General features: G+C 58.2%; 2 protein-coding genes across 2 annotated transcripts in view; one reads left to right on the top strand and one right to left on the bottom strand.

Moving 5' to 3' along the window:
• Nucleotides 1-15,932, bottom strand: part of LOC147526698 (butyrophilin subfamily 1 member A1-like) — a 50,247-nt gene extending 34,315 nt beyond the window's left edge. The window contains 1 exon segment of the mRNA XM_086627490.1: nt 15,647-15,932. Coding sequence (XP_086483616.1) covers nt 15,647-15,883 — 237 coding nt within the window. The 5' untranslated portion in view covers nt 15,884-15,932.
• LOC147526699 (E3 ubiquitin-protein ligase TRIM7-like) lies at nt 456-2,499 on the top strand. Its single transcript, XM_086627837.1, has 3 exons — nt 456-733; nt 847-956; nt 1,578-2,499. Exons 2-3 carry the CDS (start codon nt 884-886, stop codon nt 2,096-2,098), a joined length of 594 nt encoding a protein of 197 aa, XP_086483963.1. The 5' UTR covers nt 456-733; nt 847-883; the 3' UTR covers nt 2,099-2,499.
• Nucleotides 15,933-21,982: the final 6,050 nt, after the last annotated feature.

Consider the following 21,982-nt stretch of genomic DNA (forward strand, 5'->3'; position numbering starts at 1 on the left):
GAGAACAGAGAGGTGGGACGCAAAGCCCGGCACCTGCTGCCCCCCCGACACCAGCTGCGCAATGGCGGCAGCGCTCGCCCTGCCAACATCTGCCCCCGAGAGCCGCTGGCAGCACGACAGGCCTGGGCAAGCAGCGCCTGTGAGGGGCCGGGCCTCTGCCCTCGGCACAGCCCGCAGCCCGGCCCCCCGCAGCACGGCCACTGGTGCGTGGCTGGTGGCCCCCGGTGACATCCCACAGGGCTGCAGGTGCGTGTGGAGCTGCTGCTGGCCCAGGAGGGCTCCGAGCATCCTGCCGCGGGAAGATACAGCCTCTCCCAGCCGTGCAGAAGGTTCTTACCAGCCCCCCGCAGCTGGCCAAGGGGAGGGGAGACGGGGCAGACCCCGTGATGCAAACAGGACGGGCGCGCTGCAGGAGCGTGGGCAGGGAGCTCCCAAATTCAATGTTAGATGAGGTCACGGTCCTGCCAACAGCTTCAGGGCACGGGAGGCGGGCACCAAGAGGAGGGGAGGTGGAAGCTCCGGTGGTCCCACAGAGAGGCGGAGGTGCCCGACTCCGAGCTGTGCTCTCTGGGACATCCAGCCCCTCTGGGCTTGGATCTGCTCACTCAAACAAGCTGGAAATGGTGTGCGAGCCCAGTCCAGCCACGAGCTGATGAGGCGCTCAGGGGAGCGGAGAGCAGACCGAAGACCTTCAGAGCCATCCAAAACCTCCTGTTCTGGAGTCAGCCTGCAGGTGGGTGCTGGCCGTCTAAAAATTTTCCAAGTGCTCTGACTTTTCCATCATTCCTTCTGCTTCTTGATCCTCTTCAGGCAGTCTCTGAGTCTTGCAATTTCCACTTTCAACAGGGAATCCTGCCTCCTCTCCTGTTGATTTTCTGGAGACATGCTGGTATCCAGGATGGAGAGAGAAAAGAGGGAGACCTTGGCCAACGAGGTGGAGGAGATGAGTGGAAGAGGTGAGGTTTTGGAAGGGGAGATGGAACTGTCCTCTGTTGAGGGGAGAAAGGCATCCTGTTTCTGCTGTGGAAGAGCCCTTTAGGGTCAAAGCACCGGGGGCTTGTCATGGGGTTGACACTTGGTGGCTGCAACACCCTCAGCTGAATTCCTTGTGCTGGAGACCCACCACCAACACCAGAGACACCTGAGCTGCCATCCTTGGCTTCCCCTGCTGTCCACAGAGAGAAACAGGAATCTGGGGTCTGGGTAACGTCTGTCGCACTGGTTTGTGCCCAGATGTGCCCGTTTTACTCTTGCAGCACTGGAGACAGCCAGGCTCAGGTCCGGGTGCCTGCACAGCAAATGTGCACCCATCCACTCAAGTGCATCCTCCTCCAGCAAAGTGGGGTCCCCTTGGCCAGGGATCGCGTGGAAGCTCGTGGATCAGGAGCAGGGGCAGGATCAGGGCAACGTTGAGGCTGGGGTAGGCCAGTACAAGGGTAACATCGTCCACCCCACACCGGACATCTCTGGGCAGGGGAAAGGAAATCACCCTGTCCCTTCCCTTGCTGGGGTGGGTGCAGCCCTGGGGCACCTCTGGGGCTGCCTGTCCTGAGCAGCTTCTCCTCCTCTGTCCCCAGCCAACGTGATCCTGGACCCCGACACCGCCAACCCCTTCCTCATCCTGGCTGGCGACCAGAGAGGCGTGGGACGGGGCGACGAGTGGACCTCGCTGCCCAACAACCCTGAGCGGTTCGACACGGAGCCGTGCGTGATGGGCAGCCAGGGCTTCGCCACGGGCAGGCACTGCTGGCAGGTGGAGGTGGCCGAGGGAGGGGACTGGTGGGCTGTGGGGGTGGCCCGGGAGTCTGTCAGGAGGAAGGGGGTCCTCAGTTTTACACCCCAGGAAGGGATCTGGGCCGTGGGGCAGTGGTTTGGACAATACCATGCTTTCACCGACCCTGACTGGACCCCCCTGCACCTTGCCTGCCTCCCCAGGGTCATCCAGGTCTGCCTGGACTTTACAGGCGGGCAAGTAGCATTTGTTGACGCTGAAAACGAAGCCCCGATCTTTGCTTTCTGCCTGGCTTCATGTCGCAGGGAGAGGCTGCACCCGTGGCTGTGGGTGGGGATGGGCTCATGGCTCAAGCTGTGCCCTTGACACGGAGGGAGCGTGGGTGGCAGGGGAGGGCTGGAAAGGCGAACACCATCACCTTGGGTCGTGATGCTGGGAACTGGGAGCGTCCTGCCAGCTTGTGCTCGCGTGGTTCCTCTGGCCACCAAGTGGGAGCACTGGCAGGGCTTGGAGATGGACACCACCAAAGAGTCTCCTTCATGCCCTCCACCCCACAGCTGGGGCTGCAGAGACAACAGGGATCACAGAGGTTCGGTGCATGCAGGAGCTCCGTGCCAGGTGGTGGCCCCAGGGCGAGTGCCGGGGCACTGCGGAGCTACTGTGTACAAGGCCGTGGAAAATACAGCAGGTTCAGACTCCTTAAAAGGTGCTGGAGTAGCGTCGCTGGCTTTTTTCAATTAAGCTTAATCATTAAGTTCAAAACCAGCCAAACGTAGCTGGGTGCTGGAGCTCATGATAACGCTTATCTTCTCCACACGTCCAAGGCCTCTCCTTGCCTTGTTCCCAGTTCTCTGACATGTGCATTAAGCACATTTCTTACAGCAGAGCACTGGCAAAAGCCAGAGGGACAGCCGAGAGGCAAGAAACTGAGAAGTGTCTGAAGTCCACAGGCGAGCCAGTTCCCACAGATCTGCTGTTCTCCCATCCTCCCCCATCAAGGTCTCCTTTTCCTCACAGAATATAGACTCGACTCGTTCAGGTGGAAGGGACCTACAACAATCATCTAGTCCAGCTGCCCGACCAACTCAGGGCTAATGAAAAATTAGAAGCTCGTTGTTAAGGGCATTGTCCAAACACCTCTCCAACACTGACAGGCCTGGAGCATCGACCACCTCTCCAGGAAGCCTGTTCCAGTGTTTGAACATCCCCTCGGTAAAGACCTGCTTCTGAATGCCAAGTCTGACCCTCCCCGGTGCAGCTTTGAACCATCCCCACGCATCCTGGCCCTGGATCCCAGGGAGAAGAGCACCTCCTTCTCCACGTCTCCTCCCTACGAAGTTGCAGGGAGCGATGAGGTCGCCCCTCAGCCTCCTTTTCCTCAAGTGAGACAAACCCGGAGTGCTCAGGCTCAGCCACTCCTCAGAGGACATCCCTTCCAGATCTGCTCCGGAGAACTGGCATTTTGGGGAAATGACATTCCAAGGACATGCTAGACCTGGAAAAGGTGGGGGTCCCCGTTCCCAGGGCCCTTGCTTTGTCCTCTCCTGCTAACTCCTGCTCTTAGAGAAGAGAAGGTGAAGGGGAACATTGCCTGGGTGCAGCCGAGATTTCGTCTTCTCCAGCCATGTTGCTGGTTGGACCTTAGTGCCAACTCAGTTGTCACCTTTGTGGTGGCAGCTGGGCACAGGCAGAGCATTGGGTCTCCCTGGTCTACTCCAGTAGTTGGGAAGAGTCGCGGCTCTGGGTATATCCCACCCTGGCACTAAGGGATGGGCTCATCAACCTCTCTGGCACTGCAGGGGCACGGGACATCCCACTGCATCTGGGCTCTGCACATCTGTGGGACCAGCAATCCAGCAGAGGGGACTGTCCAAGGAGCCGATCCCAAAGCTCCCGCTCCGGACAGTGCACAGAAGGGGGGCGAATCCTGGTAAGAACGGACGAGGTCTCCGAGTGGCTGCCCACACCTTGGTGCCAGCATGTCCTCAGCTCCTGGTGCCAAAGCTGATGTTGCAGGGAGAGCTTACCTCTGCAGGGCTGCGGCTCTGCCTTTCCACGAGCACACTGGGAGGAAGGCAAGATCCCACAGCCGGAGCCGAAGGCAGCTGGGTACGGGTCTGGCAAGAGCTGGAATCAACCCCTGCGGCAGCACCACAGCCAGACCCAGCAGGTCACCGTGGGCTTCTGGCCACAGAGCCAGGAGAAGGGGTGGGCTTCACCCTGGAGCGAGCTGTGACTTTCACAGCTGCTTTTCCAGAGGTTTTATTCAGCGTCCTCGGCAGAGTCTGTGTGCGCAGCGCTTCCCTTCACCGTTCTTTGAGCCCTTCCCTCCGCTCCAGCCCCGACCTCCCTTTCACAGGTCGGCTTTTTCCACAGAAGTGGATGGAGTTTACCCATGGGACTGGTCATGGTAAACCAGAGCTGGTCAGTGCGCTCGTCCGACCCAGCCCCGTGCCTGCTCACCGCCGTCTGTCCTACCTTCCCGTTCAATCCTGTCTTAACTACCTGTTTGCAACATCCATCTGCATCCCACGAGGAATGGCCCAGGAAGGAGCGCGGAGGCGTCCCCGCAGCCTCACCTCGTCCCCCCCGGGTTGCCCAGCTGCTTCAGCCTCTCCGCGATGTCGCCCAGCAGCCGGTTGGGCCGGAGGCTGCGGCCGGAGAAGGTCTCCCGGCACTGGGGGCAGGAGGGGACGGCGGCCCGGGCCCAGCACTGGGAGATGCAGGCTCGGCAGAAGTCGTGCCCGCAGTCCAGCATCACCGGAGCGCAGAAAAAGTCCAGGGAAATGGAGCAAATCGCCTCCTTCTGCAGCTCCTCCGCTGCCGCCATGGCCGGGGCGCCGGGCACGGGCGCTCGGGCTGTTCCGCTTTCGGTATCGGGAAGGGAGCGAGCGCGGCGGGACAGGACCCTCCGTGGCTGTGGGACCCTCAGGCAGCCGCAGGTCCCCGGGGTGGCTCTGGGACCCCCCAGCTGCAGAACCCCGCGTGGCCCAGCACGGCCAGAGCAAGGGGAACGCAGCCCCTGACTCTCCTGCCCCCCTGCCCTGATTTCAATTGCAGGCGGGTCCGGTGTGCGGGTCCGGCTGCCTGTCGGCCAGAGCAGCCCCGCTGTCCTGGGCAGGATTCTCCTCCGTCGGGCCCCCCGCTAACGCTCCCCAAAGCCCCTTTCTCCAGACCAGCCCCCCTTTCCCCGTTCCTCCCACATCTGCATTGCCCCAGTGCTTTGCTTTCTCCCCCCTCGCCGTTTCCTCGTTTGTGGGTCAGACAGTGGCACAGAGGACGTTTCGTCACGTCCGTCACGACGTTCCATGCTCACAAGCTGGCGGCAGACAGGGCTCCCCCACAGCGCTCGCGGCTCGTTTCAGATCTGCTGCATCTTTCAGCAACGTTTCCCCGTGCGCCACGCGGTGGGTCACGGCAGGGATTGCTCTCCGGCCGGACTGATCCCGGGATTGGGGTTTTCAGCGTGTTGTTCCACCTCCACGTTTGTTTTGACCTCAGGCAGCCGGATTTCTCAACAGATTGGTGCCCTGGGTCCTCTTCACTGGAATTTTGTGGTTTGGAGAGTGAGAAAAGCTTTAATGAGTTCCTTTCTGCTGTGCCACTAGAAAAAATAAAACCATAATCAACTGTTTCTTTGGCAGCTGAGTTGCATAATTGCAGCATTTTGGTGAGAAATGTAACAATTTCATGCAGGATTGCACCATGAAGACTCACGGGAGTTTAAATTCAGCTCTCTTCTTGTGCAGGTAGGAAGTCTTCGGGAACACAGAGGTCCTTGTAAAGCCAGGCTGGACTAACGTGGGTCCTCCAAGGGGCACGTTTCAGGGAGACAACCTGAGCCAGGAGATTTTGTCCCATGCCCAGAGCCTGCACGGACGGCGCGTCGCTGCCGCACGGCTGGACACGGAGCCTGTCCTGGCAGCAAAGGCAGAGCACGGTGTCGGTCAGACCTAGAGATCCTCCCTATTCCTGGGGAAAAGGCTGCAGCAACGGGCTGTGGAGGCACCGCAGTAAACAGGTTTTCTCAATGCTGGTCTGTGTCAGAGACACTTCAAACAAATTCTGCTCAGGTTTGGCACATTCTTTTTTCAAACAAATCCTGCTGTTATCTGGGGCGTTAACGGTGAGCCCTTGCTCTGGGCTTTCTGCTTTTTGTATGCTGTTCTGCTGCTTTTTCTTCTCCTCGTCCTGGGCAGATTGCTGTGTTGCAGCACAGTTTTATTGTAAAGGACTGAAGTGAGCCGTCTTCCCAGGAACGTGGTGCTCTCTCTTTTAAAACTTTTTTTCTTTTAATATAAACGAGCCCGGAGCCCTCTGGATTTGCCAGCTTGTCCAGGAAACGAGGCACTCGTCCAAGGTCTTGCCCAAGGCTAAGGCCTTGTCCAGAGCCTTGGAAACATGTTCAAACACTGTTTTTGCAGTGTTTTGAGTGGCAATTTTAAAATGCAACTTAACAATTTCCACCCCTCCTCTTCAGAAGCAGCGCAGCCTTTCTAAGCCGGCTCTGCAGTGCAGGTCCAGTGCCACCAGGGAAGGTGGACCGAGTGTCCCAAACACACGGGGAAGATGGGACAGCTGCAGAGCAGGGAGCAGAAGTCAGCGTGTACCATCTGACACCGAACACCCCACCCCTGACATGTCAGTTTGTTGGTGCCAACCCCATCGCTGGGGTCCTCTAGAGCACAAACAGCCCCAGCATCTCATCAGGGATGAGCCAGGTCCCCGCACAGCTTGGCTGGAGGAACTTGTTCTTTCTGCCCTTGAAAAACACCATTTAAAGCAAAAAGCACTTGCACCTACAGCCCCCGAGGGCCACCTGAAGGGGCCAGGGCCACCCCGGCCCCTGGAATCCTCTCCCTCTCCAGGAGGAGCTGGGGCGGCAGTTGGGGGAGGGGCGGAACACAGGGAGCCCCAACATTCCGTCCCGGAACACCCAGAGAGTCCTTAGTGCCCAACTGCCAGAACGGACCATGGCGTGGGCAGCAGCGCAGCTCTCTGCGTGGGGCTCCCAGCCCAGCCTGGCACCGTGGCTGTTTCAGCCTTTTGGGCCACCAGAGATGTTGCCCCCCCCGAGGTAAGGACCCACCCTGCAGCCCGGGGACGCTCCTGGGGCCAGAGCGGAGGTGCCATCTCGTGGCTCCCGTCTCTCTTCCAGCCTCAGCCATCCTGTGCCACCTGCCCGGGCAGGAACATCGCATACCCGGAGCCTGGGCACCCAGAGTGGGGATGGCCCCCCCAGCCCCACCAGCAGGTACAGCACCCCTGTCTGCTCTGCCAGCCCGGCGCCTTTGGCACCCCTGGGCACTCCCAGCATCCCCACTGTCCCCCCCTGGCTGGGTGGGTGCCCCTTGAGGGTCCCCCCAGCCCAGCCCAGCACGGCTCCCTCTCACCCACCCAGGGCTGAACCGGCGTCAGTGCGGCTGCAGCTATGAACCCCGCTGCTTCAGAGCGCACTGGAGCAGCACCATCCTGCCGTGGCCCAGCGCCTCCATGCTGGGCCATGGCATTGCTCCAGTGCCGCCTGCTGCCCTGTGGGGCCCCGGGGGCTGCTGGACCACCCCGGCCTGGGCACAACAGACCCGCCAGAGCCAACCGCACCACCATCTTGCCATCCCTGCGCCAGAAAGCCTGGGCCGAAACATCCCGCTGGGCAGAAGCATCCCGCCGGGCAGCGACATCCCACCCAGACCCTCTCCTGCCCCACAACACCAAGACCTGGGGGACCCGGCTGGCAGCCCCCAGCTGCCCGAGGACGTGCTGCTCGAAGAGGCCCTGCGGCTCTTCAGGTGCACCCTCGAGGCAGCGGGGCTCAACCAGGACAGTGCCACCAGTGTCCCCATGCCTGGGGACGCTGGTGGCACCAGCGCAGTGGTACCCCCTTCCTACATCACCCTCCTCAAGCTGCCCGACGAACTCCTCTCCCCTTCCTATTCCATCCCCGAGATCAGCGATGCCATCCTCTACATCGATGAGTTCATCCGCGGGATGGAGGCCCAGGAGCCGTGGGAGGACGCGGGCTGGGACCTGCCACCATCCCAGCCTCCCACGGCAGAACGGCGCGGGATGAAGCGGGGGGCGAGCAGCTGGGCAGAGCCCCCCGGCAAGCGCAGGGCTCTGGCGGGCAGCACGGGGGTGGCCGGGGGGGATTAGAGCGAGATGGGGGCACTCAGAGTGGGAGGGGAAGAGTGTTTTGGGGTGGGGGGGGTTAGACTATGTTTCATGGGAACTTTTCTCTTGTGTTTTTATTCGGGGGGAGGCACCACAAGGGGGGGGGTGGGCTGGGGGAGGAGGGGAGTTGTGTTTTGGGGTGGGGGAGGGGGGTTAGACTATGTTTCATGGGAATTTTTCTATCGTGTTTTTATTCCATTAAATGTTATTTTTCCAGAACGGCTCCGTGCCTGTGTGGGAGGGGGAGGGAGAGCAGAGGGCACCAGGAAACGGCACCCAAGAGGTGCCAAAGCCCCATTGAGCCAGCGAGCCCTGAAGGGCACCGAGCCGCCCCCAGGGCTGAGCCACGGCCAGCGGGGCGGGCCATGGCGGGGGGAGTCCCCTGGCCCCTTCCCCAGGGAAGCAGCCCTTTGGCAGGGGGGCCAGGACAGACGGGTCCCTGCAGGACTCACGGACACGGCCCCACGCAGAAAGCAGCCACAAGACTTGGAAGAGGGAAAACAGAATCCTAATAAAAAACCTGGCTGCAGCAGGAGGAAGGCACGACGGCACGCAGCCTGCGGCGAGAAGCACGCACCAGTTCTTCCCACGGGCCATCCGTGGTGGAAAGACAAAGCCCTCCCGCACCTCAGCTGGGTTTGCCTTGAAAACGTTTCCAAAGGGCAAGATGGAAAATCCTGTTACCGGAGCAGCCGCAACCAACTTGTGCCCGTGGCACAGCTCCAAGGCCGATTCACAGCTCCGAGCCACGGGAGCTGGCTCGTGCCCGCAGTTCAGGCTGGGCACCAGCACCGGGCCTGGCACTGGCTGCTCCAAAAACCCCGAACATCTGGCAAACCCGCACCCAGTGCCCGGGTCTCTGCAGAGAGCTCCACCTTCTGCAGCCAGACCCCCTCCCCAAAACCCGGGCACCCCCTGCAGCCAGGAGACAACAGCCCCCGGGCTCTGCAATGCAGGTCTGGTGCCACTGTGCAGCCCCACGCCCACCCTCTGAGGGGCCAAAAGGACTCCCTTGGCCCAAACATCACCTCCTTGCTTGGCCCGCACCAGGGAGGCTTCTGTGCACAGACAAGAGAAACCTGCCCATAACCAACAAAAAGCCCTGGGTTTTGTCCAGCTTCAGCTCAAATATGAAACCTTCTGCCAGGGGCAGGTCAGGAAAGCTGCCCACAGCACCCTGGGAAGCTGGCACACAGGGCTGGCCACCAGGCAGCCAGCCTGGGCTCTTCAGACCTTCCCATCTCCTCCAGTAACACGCAGCAGCCCCAAGTTTGTCTCACTTTTATTTACATAATTGCACAGCCCGTTTCCCCGTGACGCTGGCACACGGCGGGTCAGACACTGATTTCCCACATCCATAAGCTGAACGTCTCCTCCGGGAAGGAGGGGAAGACCCAAAAGAGTCGCCCTCGGGTTTCCAGGGGCACGTGCACCAACTCCAGTTATTGGCAACTAAAGACAAGGAAGCGGAGAGCGAAGCCGCGGCCGCTCAGCAGCACAGGGCCGGGCCCCAGCTGCCCCCCCCAGGGAATTCTGGCTTTCACAGTTGTGTGTTTGGATCAACAGAGGGTTTCCCAGCTGAAACACTGGCTCCTGAAATCCTTACTGGGGGAAGGTGGTGTGGGAGCGCACATCCTTCATTACCTGCCAGAACTAGACGGGTCACAAGACCAAGCTCCTGGGAGGCGGCGGGGCTGGGAAGGGTTAACTAAACCCTGACGTTTTCCTTCACTGGGAATGTCCTGGTGACACGGGGTTTGTTGGGGAGGGGCTGAAGGAAGGGGTGCCCCAGGACAAGGCACAGAGCAGTGGCGCAGCGCTCGCTGCGAGGGAAGGGGGGTGCAGAGGGAGGCAGCGTGCGGGAGCTCCACTGCCCGAGCTGGTTGGAAGGAGGATGCTGCTGCGGTGCAGGGACCGTAACCATGGCTGGGCTGGAGAGGCCTCTCTGCACTCTCCTCCACGAGCACCGGGGCCAGTTCATCCCTGCACGACAGGGAAAAGGGAAGGTGCCCAGGGGTACGTGGCAGAAGGGAAGGGACAGGCAGGGAGGCTGGCAGAGGGCAGCAGAGACGCACAGCCTGGCTGTGGCAGAAGACGTTCACCCTGTGATGAGACCCTCAAGCTCAAAACAGAGACCAGCTCAGACAACCCACAGGTGGGCAGAGAGGGGCTGCTGCAAGACGTGCTGGGATATCACCCAGTTGCATGGGAACCCTGGCACAGGAGATGAAGGAGAGCAGACATAGATCAGGCCCCAGGGCTGGAGCAATCCTACGGGCAGACACAGGGCACTGGCCTCTGCTGCTGTGCCACCAGCCCAGGGTCAAGGAACAGGGGACACGAAAGGAAAAACATCCTGCTTTGCAGCTAAAGGGAAGGGGGAATGGCACGTGGTGCTTTGGACTGAAGAAATTACAGGTCCCAACCCAGCAGGGCATCAGACTGACCCACTCAGGTTCAGCAAAGGAGCAGAGGGACACAGCGTGTGACTACCACCACCCACTGCAAGGACAAGGCCATGGCATCTTGGAATCTGCTTCCTCTCTGCTATTTGCCCTCACCATCGACAGGAGCGAGAGCCAAGCCTCACGCCAAGCAGCTGCACACACCTCTGGAGCACTCAGCCGGGCAGTGCCAACGCCAGTGTCCTGCTGGCCGGCTCCACTGGTGGGGCTCAGGAGAGCACAGCACCGAGCACAGGCACCGTCTGGCAGGGTGGGCAGCCAGCAGAGACACACGGGCTAAAGCCAAACTCAGGGAGACCCCTGGCAGACTGGGCACCCCAAGACACAGGGAGCCATTAGCTGGATGTGCTGGAAACACAGGTGGATAAGGAGGAGGAGGAACATCAGCCCCGCAGGAGAAGGGACCCAGAGCTGTTCTCTGGAAACCGGAGAACTTGCGGTGTTTTGTGAGAGGACACAAGAGGCAGCGCTTTCAGGGATGGACCACGACAGCAGCTCCTCTGGCTGCTGCCCAGGAATGTGCAAATAAAACGCGCAGAGACAGCCGAGACCACCCGCGTCCCGCCGAGCGGCTGCGGAGCACGGCCTGTCCCGTAAGGTACGTGTGTGTGCAACCAGCGCTAGGGAGGTCCAGCCTCAAGATGGTGAAAGGACATCAGCAAACAAGAGACTCCCAACTCTCACCTCCTGGGGTCAGGAAAGCTCCTTTCTGAATCTTAAAAGCAAAAGGCTGTGGTGGGTTGAGCTGGCACGAGCCATCATCGCTTCTCACCCTCAGATCCTCCATCTGCCTTTGCCAGACACACCGAGAGCTGAGTGCATCCGAGCCCTGGGGATGAGCCAGGACCTGCAAGGAAAGCATTTTGTGAGATTATGTCTGCACGGGAAAAGATTTTCTCGTTTTGAAACTTATTTCGAAATTCTCAAAATTACAGTACTTTACAATACAAAACGTCTCCATTCAGTATTACGTCATTTTACTCCTTCTGGGATTATAATAATTATTAAAAACACACAACTTTCTAGAAAGGACAGAAACACCACGAGAAGAGACCAAAGAGTAATGGGAAAGGCTGCTGCAGTATTATCAAAACCAGTTTAGTGCAAAGGAGAAGGGGACTTTCAAGAACAGTGGATGAAAAGTGTCCTTTATATGCTCATTTGGAGAAAAGGCATAGATTTAACCTCGGAATGAGATCAGGCTGCCGGCTTCTATACTGAAGCTTAGAACATCAACACAAAAGGACTGGAACACAATATGCATGGCCAGTAAAAAATAATATTATATATAGATATATATATATAGGGAGATATTTTCCATGTATGGTAGTTACAGGAAGGTGTCCCTGCAGACAGGCATGTTCTGCCATCTGGCTCCTTTGGGCCGTTTCACATGACGGACATGAATTATTGGTCCATTTGCCAGAGTATGAAGCATGTGCTGACCACGAAGTCCCTCCGGGTGGGATGATTGTTTCCTAACGCCTCCACCGTTGCCGCGTTTCCTGCGCCCGCGGGGACACCCGGGTCTCTTCGCTTCCGCCCGCCCCGCAGCCACGCGGCGCAGCGGCCGAGGGACGGCTCAGACGGTGGTTTCGTCCGCGGTCTTCTTCATGAGCTTGACAGAGAGGAGAGAGTGGGGCACGGGGTGAGGGCTCCGCGAGGCAGGGATCATCAAGCGGACTTTCTGGTTGGTCCTTCGCCACTCCGAGTACAGCTGGCAGTGGTAGCGGAACGAAACCTGGCGGGCGATAACGCATCGGTCTGGTTACCAAACCCCATCCCAACTGCCAGAGCCTGCAGAAGGCTGGTGAGATGCAGTCACCCATCCGCCCTCCGCATGTTCCTTGTCAATCCATCAGCACCCTTGGGCAAAGGAGACAGCACTGACCCTGGAAGTGTTCAAGGCCAGGTTGGATGAGGCTTTGAGCAACCTGGTGGAGTGGAAGATGTCCCTGCCCATGGCAGGGGGGTTGGAACTAGATGGTCTTTGAGGTCCCTCCCAACCCAAACCATTCTATGATTTTATGTCCCAAGCATCTGACGAGGAATCAATCAATTCCTGGTAACACCAGGCTTAGCATGGCACAGCCAAAGGGGCTCTCTGGGCAGCACCACGGCAGAGGGACAGAATTTGCTCAGCTGGGTTTGTGTACCAGACCAGTGAGACACAGTGGGGAGGAACCACAACTCACCTCTTCACCATAGCCACAGGTTGAGGCGAACACCTTGTCTGAGCAACACGAGGGGTTCTCAAGAGGACCAGCCTCAAGTGGTTGAATCCATAGAATCATGGAATGGTTTGGGTGGGAAGGGACCTCAAAGATCATCCAGTTCCAACCCCCCTGCCACGGGCAGGGACACCCTCCACTACACCAGGTTGCCCAAAGCGTCAGCCAGCCTGGCCTTGAACACTGCCAGGGATGGGGCAGCCACAGCTTCTCTGGGCAACCTGCTCCAGTGCCTCACCACCCTCAGAGTGAAAAATTTCTTGCTTAAATCTAATGGAAATCTCCCGTCTTCCAGTGTAAAGCCATTGCCCCGTGTCCTGCCACTCCACACCCTTGTCCAAATCCCCTCTCTCTCCAGCTTTCTTGTAGCCCCTTTAGGTACTGGAAGGTGCTGGAAGGTCTCCCCAGAGACTTCTCTTCTCCAGGCTGAACAGCCCAACCGGCCTTCTCCCATCTCACAGATCCTGGTGGATCTTCTCCACCCTTTACAAAAGCCTTCTCTCCGTGGTCTGCAACAATAGGACACTGGTTGGGATAATTTTCCCTGACAGTGCTCTGGCCTGGGAGACTTGTCCACCCGGAGGGAGACAGGAGAAGACACAAAGGCTGGAGAGGACCTGAACCAGCCTGGCCCAGAGCCATGAGCTGGCCCTGCAGTTTCAGAGCAGCCCTGCAAGGGGGAGCTTCGAGCTGTGTTTCTCCAGCGGGCTGGACCTCCTTGCTGGGTCCTTTTGCAATCATGAACAGCACTACAGATTTTCTCACGGCTCCTGTTGATTCTGTAGCTTTGAAATTAAACTTTTCTAGACTTTCTTGAGGAAGGAACAAAACCAGCATGTATTTTCCCCCTACTTATTTTCCTAGAAATTGTGAGCGAGAAAATTAAATACTGAATCCAGTCGGCCACTCATCAGAACCCAGCTTTTGTACTTTGTAGAAGTAGGGAAAACATTCGGCGGGCAAGTAGGAAGTACCAGGAAGAATATCTGACAAGGAAAAGTCAGTATTGCTATGACTTTTGGACAGGTCTCAGACATCTGTTATGAGCTGGGCCACGGCACTGAGGTGACTTGGCTCAGTGATGTGCACGCTCCCGTTTTTCCTGTTGTAGAGGGACAACGGTGGGAATAAGGTGGTTTGCTGACGAACAAGCAACTGCATCTCGCAGTCTTCAGAGACAGCACGTGAGTGGGGAGCTAACGGTGCAAACCTCAAGGAAAGCTCCTGCTCCACAGGAAGAAGCTGCAACCTTGGCCACGGGCTCTCTCGCAACCCTCACGCCCATTACAGCCATTTCACCCGCTCGCCCCACGGCCCCGTGTTCCGCACAGCCCCGCGGCAGCGCAGAGCTGCGGCTGGATACGGTAAGTGTGAATAAAGGGGCTTCACATGTGACCTTCTCTGTGCAAGCAAATATGAAGCACACCAGAACTAAAGCCGCTTTAGTCAGGACTCGTCATTTCATTAAAAAAACCACCACGTTTTTCCATTTCCTCCAGATTTCCAGCTCCCCCAGACCAGTCCTGGGACAGAGAAGACGGACGCACTTCCTCTGAAGGTTCCCAATTTTAGCTTGGCTTTCTACAGAAACGAACCTGATGCAGCACGTACGTGCAGCAGCAGAGACCTGTGCGCTGCAATTGCTGCATGTTCTGCAGCATCGATCAGGCACTCTCGCTGCAGGTACCCCCCTGCCCCCCGAGCAAAGGCTGCAGCACCAACTCACCCTCCTGCGGCACCTGAGTCCCTGTGGGAGAGTTGCAAGGAATGTCCTAACCCCAGGGAAAGCTCTTACTCGGAGATCAGAGCACGGGATGGCAGGGAAACGGGCTGTGACGTTTCTGCAGCACACAGAGCTGCAGCTTTTTGAGGTCCCACTGTTTCTGCTCCAGGAATCGCACTTCTTCCCCTCCCAAAACAGTGCTTCCCAGCAAGCAGCTGGAAAAAGGCACCAACAGGGCATGGGCACACACCGGGCTTTGAACAGAAGAGCTAAAATGAGTCTTCAAACCCAGAAACCCACCTAGCAACAGAACACGAAAGAACTGAATGGGAAACAGGGGGAAACTGAATGGGAGCCCCCCGAGAGAACAGGGCCAAGGGAGCCCTGAGGGCTCGGGGAGCAGCAGGGCAGGGAGCTGCTCCCCAGCCCAGCTGCTCCTCTGGGCTCTCAGCTGGGGGTGCTCCCCGATGTGCTACACACCAAATCCACATTCGCTCTCCTGTTCTTCTGGACTGGCCCCAAGCTGCAAGCTGCTGGCTGCCCAATTCAGCACATCCAAAAAGATGCAAAGTGAGGCACCTGCAGGAAGCTCTCCCAGCACAGACCAGTTCAACACCCCGACAGTGCCAAGTGCAGGTCCCCGCTGATCCCCAGTGCCTCCAACCCCGACAGCGCAGCTGTAAAGCCGCAGCAGTGGGCCAGGGCCAAAAGCCCAGTATGAGAGAGAAGTCAGAGGTCTCCCCAGGGCCAGAGTGTTCCCTGCACACACCTCTCTGTGCTACTGACATCTTAAAAACCTTATGTAGGAACTTGTTTAGCTGTGGGCCACAGACACCCCAACGACCAGTCTGCACATCCTTCGGGCACGGCCAACCTGTGCTGGGCAGCACAGAGCATGGAGGGACATGATGGCAGATTGTTTAAGGGTCAAAATTTGCCAGATTTTAGTTTTCCTCTAAACCACCCAGGTACCAAGTTTGTGTTTCTTCTCAAAAATAGGAAGAGGCACAACAGCTGGACCACTGCCTGCCCCCAGCACCAGACTTCCCACCCAGCCCCAGCCATGCTTGGGCACGTCTGCGTCCGGTACATGCCACCCCAGGGAACACGGCTGCCACGTCCGCCTGGAAAGCAGATGATCAGGAACTGGTTTCTCATTCTCAGCAACAACTCCAGCAGCTCCCATTTGAAGACAATTAAATGGACGGTCAGAGGAAGAGCCCAAGGTTTTCTCACAAGGGGAGTCAGAAATGGCTGGTTGCACCGATGTGGATCTTGGATCTCCCTTGGAACAGGAACATGGCCCTGGGCAGCGGGCACTTACCAGCGTCCAGAGGACGTAGATTGTGAAAAGTGCTATAGTTAGTGCTGTGAGCCCGATGGCCTCCAGTCGGCTGTTGAACTGCAAATGATCCTGGGCTCCACGCAGACACAGCCAGCCGGAGATGGCAGCCAAGGGAGTGATGAACAGGAAACACACCATGTCACAGAAGAGGGTCCTCTTCTCATGGCGGGGACCGGGATCCTTCAGCCACTGCAGCAAGGAAGGGAGAAAGGGCATTAGTCAGCAGCACGCAGAGCGCACAGCGTGCCGGCAGAACAGGGCTGCTGTGCTGGGAAGCTCCCACGTGCTCTCTGCAGTCTATACGTACCCGGGGCACACACTTAACTCACATGAACCTTCACAAAAACACAGTTAGAGAGCGTCAAGTATATTTTTAACAACCAACAAGGGAAAGGGAAGAGATAACGGAAGAATACGTGCAGAGGAAGGCAGCAGTAAATACAGGAGCTGCCTGGGCTCTTCACTGGAGCAGCGAGGAGCAGACACAGGGAGGTCAGTTCAGGAAAGCCTGGCTTGCTAAAGATCTGACAGGTCATGGATTGAGCTTCAGTAGAAACATACCCAGGACCCTGCAGCTGCTACAGGGGCACTGGGAAACAGGGGCACTGGGACCTGTGGCCAGGCCAAGCCCTAAGGGCAGCTGTCCCAAACTGAGCCCTCTGGTTCCTTTTGGAGAACAGTGGCGTTTTAGAGTTTCGGTCCTGATTTAAATCAAATCTGAAACGTCCAAGTCCACCCGAGAGACTGTGCAAGACAGGCCTGCAGCAGGAGCGCTCTCGAGGGTCCGGCACTGTCCCTGGGGCCTGAGCGAGCCGCGGGAGGTGGGTCACGGGGAGCCCCACCAGGGGCGTCAGCGGGGAACGCAGGCACCCAGTAGTTTCACCGGGATGACGACAGAGAGGGAAAAAAGCACATCCCATCAGCAACTAAGAAACCAAGACTAGAATTAAAAAAAACCCACAACAAACAGAACAGCAAAAAGAGAGTGAGTAACCAGCAGAAAGCTTTGGACCTGAGCACACAAAGCAGGGCAGCAGCCACGGGGCCACAGTGGTGGGCTGGCCCTGGCAGAGGAAGGTAACACAAACTCATTTTCTTTTACAGAACAACCTGTGCCCAAATCTGCACCTTTCTCACAGTGAAAGCCTTCGACCCTTTCTAAAGAGAAGGCGGCACGACTGCCAGGTGAGGAGACACCGAGCTTGGCTGGCGGGGGGAAGGTCCCCCACGGCTTTCTCCCAGATCTCCGTGGATCTCGAGCAACCACGAAAGGATGAGGCATGATCACACAGACACAGCTGCGGAAAACTCCACCTTCATGTCTGCAAAATCCCAAAGCCCTTTCCACTGCCGGTGGCCATCCCCTGGCCACCACGTTAAAGGCCGAAGAGAGCTGCCAGGACCAGCACAGAGCCGATTCTCGTGTATTCCTTCCCATTTGCAGGCTGCTTTCTTGCCTCGCAGACACTACGTGACCCATCACAGTGGAGGTCACTGCACTTGGCTCTGTGCTACCAAGAGGCTTTGAGAGCGCTTCTCTCTTGCAGCTCTCAAAAAGAAGCAGGTTGCAGAACGGATGCAGCTCTGCTGCAGGCAGGTTTCCCCCAACAGGCCATCTCTAAGTGTTCCCTACCTTCAGCAGTCCCAACTTGCTTCCAGTGTGGGTTCATTTTAGCTACTTGACTTCGACAACAGCAATTGTTCCAGTTTTCCTGGGATTATGCTATTTTCAGCCTTTCCCTTCCTTTTTTAGGATAGCAAGCAGCTGTGGCACAGGGCATTAGGAGAGGCCAGCTAAAGGGCTGAAGGCAAGCACCTTTCCTGTCCAGATCCTCAACTCCCCTGAAGTCCCAGCAGATGACGGAGCCGAGGGAAGGATTAGCCAACCTGCACAGAGAAGTGACGGGGTGACCTCAGGGGACAGGGGTGGGCAGAAGAGAAGGGTCCCTCTCAGGAGCCTCTTCCCCTGCCAGACCAAGCTGCTGCCCCAAATGGCCCTGGGAACAGCAGGGTCGAGGGCGATGAAAGCTGGAAGGGACATCAAAGGCTGGTGTGAAAAGCCCCCCAGAGCTCCCAGAACGGGAGAACTGGGGCCTTCCCCCGCTGTCATGCCCAGGGGGGCTGGGGAAAGCCACATCCTGCCTCTTCCATCACACAGAGCGGCCTCTGCCAAGAAATCAGCCTCGCCTGTGACTGGTGCCTCGACTTTGTCTTATTTTAGGGTCTGGTGAAAAGACTTGGGGTCTTCTCCAAGCTTTACTAATGAAGGGCTGAGTGCTGCAGCCAAGAGGTTTGGGATTCCCACGTGAGCCCAGATGTCCTGTGTGTTTCCTTCCCTCGCTCCCTCCTCCGTTAGAAATCCCTGTCCACACACCAGAGGGATTCTGCAGACCCGGGACTGGGCTCACCACCAGGGCTCACTATCGCAGTTCCAGGAACGATCGCTCCGGGCAGAGGGGGTACGATGCCCACAACAGACCCCGAACTCCAGTCCGCTTCCAGTGCATCCACAGCTTGTCCCAAAACCACATGGGCCGTGCCCAGATGATGACCATCCATGGCCAAACGCTCAGTCAGCGCTCTGAGCAGCTCTTCAACCGGCCAAGAGGAAACTGCGGCAGAGACCGTTTTCTAAACCCCATGACACAACTGCCTGCCCAAAGCCCGGCTCAGCCATTTGCCAGCACTTGAGGAGCACACCCCAGGGCCAAAGTGTCCCACCACAGATCTTCTTGGGGCAGATGTGGCACAGAGGCTTTCAGGGTCTTGGTGTGGGGTATGGAGAACCTCAGCATGTGTCCACGTGAACCGTCAGCTGCTGGGAGGAGATGGAGACCTGGTGATTATGGCAGGGAGGGAACTGGGAGCCGGGGCATGAAACCAGAGAGGGGAAACGTTTCGCCTTTAATCTTGGAAACAGCTTCCTGAGAGCAGATTTATGAGCAACGGGAATAGTCTCCTTTGCAGAAGGCTGGACGCTCTGTTGCACAGGGCTTTAAAAACAAGACCGGATAAACAAGTAGACAATAGACATGAGGAACGGATTTTGCTTTGACCAGAAGATGGATAAGACCTGGCAGTTCACTTCCAGCTCTAACTGCCCTGCCCGTACCCCAGCGGCAAATCTCACACCTGCCTCCTGAGGCATCTGCCCATTGACACCATTAACCAGCAAAGGTGGTCGGAACATTCCTGCACCGCTGTGAAAGGCATCCAAACAAACGCCACCAGCCCCAGCTTCTCTCCCAGCTCCCACCCCGCTGCAGCTGTGGAGGTGACCTCCTGGGGCTGCTACAGAACCTCATTTTTCAGCTGACGCCTGGGGGCAGTAGCCAGAACCAGGGGCTTGACACATCCGACTTTTGTGCGGAAGCCCCTGGGAGGGGAATTCTCATTAATACACGTGTCTTGTTGAACTTGGACGTTGAAGTAGCTGAACTTTTCCTGCCTTAGTTCTCCCCGTATATATATCACATTTTCCCGTAATCGACTTTTCCTTTTTTCCTGACTTGGCCTTTCCCAGCGAGTTCTTGGGTATTGGTTTTCTTCAGAGCTGCTTTAGTGCTGTTGGAGGATGCTGAAGTGACAGCTCTGGCAACCGGAGCTCTACAGTCACCCACGAAAGCCACCAGCTCAGTTGGGCGCACCGCAGCCTTCACAGCTACTCACCCCCCTGTCCCGTGCTTCCAACCTCGGTACGAAAAAGCTAAAGCAGCCCCCAAGAGCAGCACCTCTCCGTGTCCAGCAGAGTCCCCTGACTTCCTTTGTGTGCGTCCTCCAGCAACCACGGGTGGCACCAGCCGTTGGGCTGCGTGCGGCCGGGTGCCCATCACACCGGGGGGCACCGGCTGCGCAGATGCACGACACACAGACGGCAGCTGCTCCGATTCGGTGCCCGAGAGGCTGCGGCACAGCTGGCAATCCCAGGGGCATCGTGCTCCACTCTCAGACCCTTCACCAGGGGCTGTTGGGAAGCTCACCTGAGGCTCCACCTCATCAAACGGCCGAGCCAGTGCTCTGAGAAGGGATTAGATGTGAAAGTCGGTGACCTCAGTTGAGCACAGCGAGTCAAAAGCACTCTGACTTTGGGCTTATTGCCCCACAAAAACATCAGTGACATCATTTCATTAATCCCCAGGGCCTCATTTCCTTCCTTCCTTCCTTCCTTCCTTCCTTCCTTCCTTCCTTCCTTCCTTCCTTCCTTCCTCCCTCCCTCCCTCCCTCCCTCAGCCAAGCTGAAGTTGAAAACAGTATTTTGCATTCCTCATATTTCACTCCAAAACTAACTAATACCCAATCAGCCAAAAGCTCTTCTCACAGCAGCCTGGCTTGATCATGCAACCTGCCCACCCTTGGCAACAGCAGCAGCACCCGAAGGGCTCCCAGCTCCTCCCGACAGACATTTCGGATGCAGCATCTGGAGAGAACCACACTGAGGCAACCGAAAACAGGAAAACACCGAAATTAAAGCCCCACGTGCGACCTCCCCTCTGTCCCACGGGCACACACAACTCTCACGCGCCCACAAACCAACTCCAGCTGCGGTAACTCCCCGACGCCGCAGGCACGGCTGCTCTTCACCAGCTTCCAGCAACCCCTAAAGGCAAAAACCAGGAGTTACCTTCTGCCTCCTGGCTGCAAGGCTGGGCTGGAACCGCCTTCCAGCTGCTTGCCTGGGCTCATGGGAACTGAGAGGCAATTTCTGGGTTTGCAGAAAAAGGGCTGGCAAAACCTTTGGCTCCAGTGCAAGGAGGGGCACAAGAAAGAAGGTGGAGCACAGGTCTGTCTTCATTTGGACTTCACAGCTATTTCTCACCCTCTCGGCAGCCCAGGCCAAACATGAGCCCAACGACACGGCTGTGCCGACGGCGGAGCGTTAACGGCAAAGGACGGGACGGCAGCCTAAGTTGGGCAGGAAACCTCGTCCAGCAGAGCGCCCAACATGTCACCCCAGGAGACACCAAGCCCTCGCGCTACAAATCTGTCTTGCTCCAGGCCCACACACACCAGGCACAGGCTCAGGGGATCACAGACGAGGCGACTGCAGTTTCGGGCGTGCAGGGACTACGGACCAGGAGAAGGTGGACCGAGTGTCCCAAACACACGGGGAAGATGGGACAGCTGCAGAGCAGGGAGCAGAAGTCAGCGTGTACCATCTGACACCGAACACCCCACCCCTGACATGTCAGTTTGTTGGTGCCAACCCCATCGCTGGGGTCCTGTAGAGCACAAACAGCCCCAGCATCTCATCAGGGATGAGCCAGGTCCCCGCACGGCTCGGCTGGAGGAACTTGTTCTTTCTGCCCTTGAAAAACACCATTTAAAGCAAAAAGCACTTGCACCTACAGCCCCCGAGGGCCACCTGAAGGGGCCAGGGCCACCCTGGCCCCTGGAATCCTCTCCCTCTCCAGGAGGAGCTGGGGCGGCAGTTGGGGGAGGGGCGGAACACAGGGAGCCCCAACATTCCGTCCCGGGACACCCAGAGAGTCCTTAGTGCCCAACTGCCAGAACGGACCATGGCGTGGGCAGCAGCGCAGCTCTCTGCGTGGGGCTCCCAGCCCAGCCTGGCACCGGGGCTGTTTCAGCCTTTTGGGCCACCAGAGATGTTGCCCCCTCAAGGTAAGGACCCACCCTGCAGCCCGGGGACGCTCCTGGGGCCAGAACGAAGGTGCCATCTCATGGCTCCCGTCTCTCTTCCAGCCTCAGCCACCCTGTGCCACCTGATGATCAGCCAGGATGGTGCCACCAGCGTCCCCATGGCTGGGGACGTTGGTGCCACCAGCATCCCCATGGCTGGGACACTGGTAGCACCAGCACAGCCGACTCGCCCGGTGACTTCCCTTCCCTGGACCTACCGGACGAGCTGCTGTACCCCGGCTATACCATCCCCGACACCACCAATGGCACCTGCAGCCTGGGAGAAATCTACCTGGGGGTGGAGGCGGAGGAGCTGTGGGGGGACGCGGGCTGGGACCTGCCACCGTCCCAGCCTCCCACAGCAGAACGGCGGGGGATGAAGCGGGGGGCGAGCACCTGGCCAGGGCCCCCCAGCAAGCACAGGGCTCTGGCAGCAGCCAGATTTCTCAGGATGAAGGCCCAGGAGCTGGGGGCCAGCCAGGATGGTGCCACCAGGGTCCCCAGGCATGGGGACGCTGGTGCCACCAGCGCAGCCATCTCGCCCTGCGACTGCCAGTTACCGGAACTGCTTGACCAACTGCTCCACCTTGATTACATCAGCCCAGAGACCACCAACGGCACCCAGAGCCTGGAAGAAATCCTGGGGATTGACATCATGGAGCTGTGGGGGGCGACGGA

This window comes from Tauraco erythrolophus, chromosome 28, assembly GCF_009769465.1.
Source record: "Tauraco erythrolophus isolate bTauEry1 chromosome 28, bTauEry1.pri, whole genome shotgun sequence".
In the NCBI taxonomy this organism is placed as follows: domain Eukaryota; kingdom Metazoa; phylum Chordata; class Aves; order Musophagiformes; family Musophagidae; genus Tauraco; species Tauraco erythrolophus.